The sequence below is a fragment of the Apodemus sylvaticus genome, chromosome 1, assembly GCF_947179515.1.
Source record: "Apodemus sylvaticus chromosome 1, mApoSyl1.1, whole genome shotgun sequence".
NCBI classification, from domain to species: domain Eukaryota; kingdom Metazoa; phylum Chordata; class Mammalia; order Rodentia; family Muridae; genus Apodemus; species Apodemus sylvaticus.
The window spans coordinates 14,478,480-14,479,973 of NC_067472.1; the positions used below are offsets into that span (position 1 = coordinate 14,478,480).

Genomic DNA, 1,494 nt, shown 5'->3' on the forward strand with positions numbered 1-1,494 from the left:
ATGAGTCCTTGAGAATTAACACCATTATGTGGTACATGAAGAAACTGGGGACACTGAGAATAAGTCTTTACAATTTGACATGCATATTTTCTAGAAATACCAAACTATTGTCTTAAGCTATTACTATTTTGATGATGTGAAGAATGAGATTGTTTGGCTAATTGTTCCTGTAAGGCCTATAATCTGCCTGGTATACAAATCTGCTGTGGCATTGCCCAGGGGTCCAGTCAATCCAGTATAAGCTCTAAAATGTCCTATAAAGTACATGTTTCTTAAATTAAGCTGTATTTGTATAAATAATTGAAGAATTTGTTCTTTGCATTAGATTTCCGTTTCTTTTCTAGCAGCTAGCAGCTTTTATTCTCAGCATGTCTAAAACTACTCCTACCAATACTGCCATTTCAGCTCCTGTACAGAAGTCTAACGCTAAGAAGAAGACGACAAAAAAGGCTGGTGTGACAAAGTGTGGCGGCGTGTCCCTGGCTGCCCTTAAGAAGGCGCTGGCTGCCCATGGCTACAATGTAAAGAAGAACACCCGCCACATCAAGCCTGGGCACAGGAGACCAGTGGGCAAAGGTGCCCCCGTGCAGACCAAAGGTGCCGGCGTCTCGGGGTTTGTCAAGCTTAACAAAAAGGCTGCTTTTGGCGAGGCCAACTCCAAGGCTAAGAAAAGCAAGACCGGGGATGCCAAGACCAAGAAGCCTGCAGGTACCACCCTGAAAAATCCTAAGAATAGTGCAGGGGCAAAGAAGACTGTGAAGAAAACTCCAGAGAAAGCAAAGAAGCCTGAGGCAGCTGAAGTAAAGAAAGTTGCCAAAACTCCTAAGAAGGCCAAGGCTGCTGCCAAGCCTAAAAAGGCAGCAGAGAGCCGGGCAAAGCCCAAGGAGGTGAAGTCTAAGGCATCCAAACCTAAGGTAACCAAGCCCGAGACAGCCAAGCCTAAGGCTGCCAAGGCAAAGGAGGCTGTTTCCAAAAAGAAGTAGATTTGCTTGTGACAGCACAAAGCCCCACGTTGGGCGCCACCTGTAGCTGTCCAGCGGCCATGGATGAACTGGGTTACCTGAAAGGTGAGAGGGGGCTGGAAATGAGGGTTCAAGAGAAGGATGAAGGTTCTGATCACGGATCAAAGTTTAATATTCAGCAAGCCCACAGACCCATCCTTTGTTTCAGCTGGATTGTGTAAAGCAAACTCATCAGGAAGTCTATTCTTCTAAGTTCCTGTAGGAAACTGCCGGCACAGCAAGGCAGAAGACTCCACCTGCGTCGTTAAATGCATTGTGGCAAGCCCTCAAGGTCTGTTTAGTCTGCTCAAGGCTGGGATGGGAGAGCACACAAGTCATTATTCGGGAACTGGGTTGTGGGTGGGAAAAGCCTGAGGTTACACTCACTACCTAGTAACACACATAGGGTAGTCTGCAAACAGCTGTAACAAGCTCCAGGAGACCCAAGCACCCTCCTCTGGCCTCCTCAGGTACTTCTATGCACCAGTACACA

The 1,494-nt window shown here is 47.0% G+C and overlaps 1 protein-coding gene across 1 annotated transcript; it reads left to right on the plus strand.

Annotated features, from left to right (window-relative positions):
• Window positions 1-368: 368 nt before the first annotated feature.
• On the plus strand, window positions 369-983 carry LOC127676319 (histone H1.5-like). Its single transcript, XM_052172223.1, has one exon. It carries the CDS (start codon window positions 369-371, stop codon window positions 981-983), a length of 615 nt encoding a protein of 204 aa, XP_052028183.1.
• Window positions 984-1,494: the final 511 nt, after the last annotated feature.

Coding starts and splice junctions, on each gene's coding strand:
- LOC127676319 (XM_052172223.1), top strand. CDS start 369: ATGTCTAAAACTACTCCTACCAATACTGCCATTTCAGCTCCTGTACAG.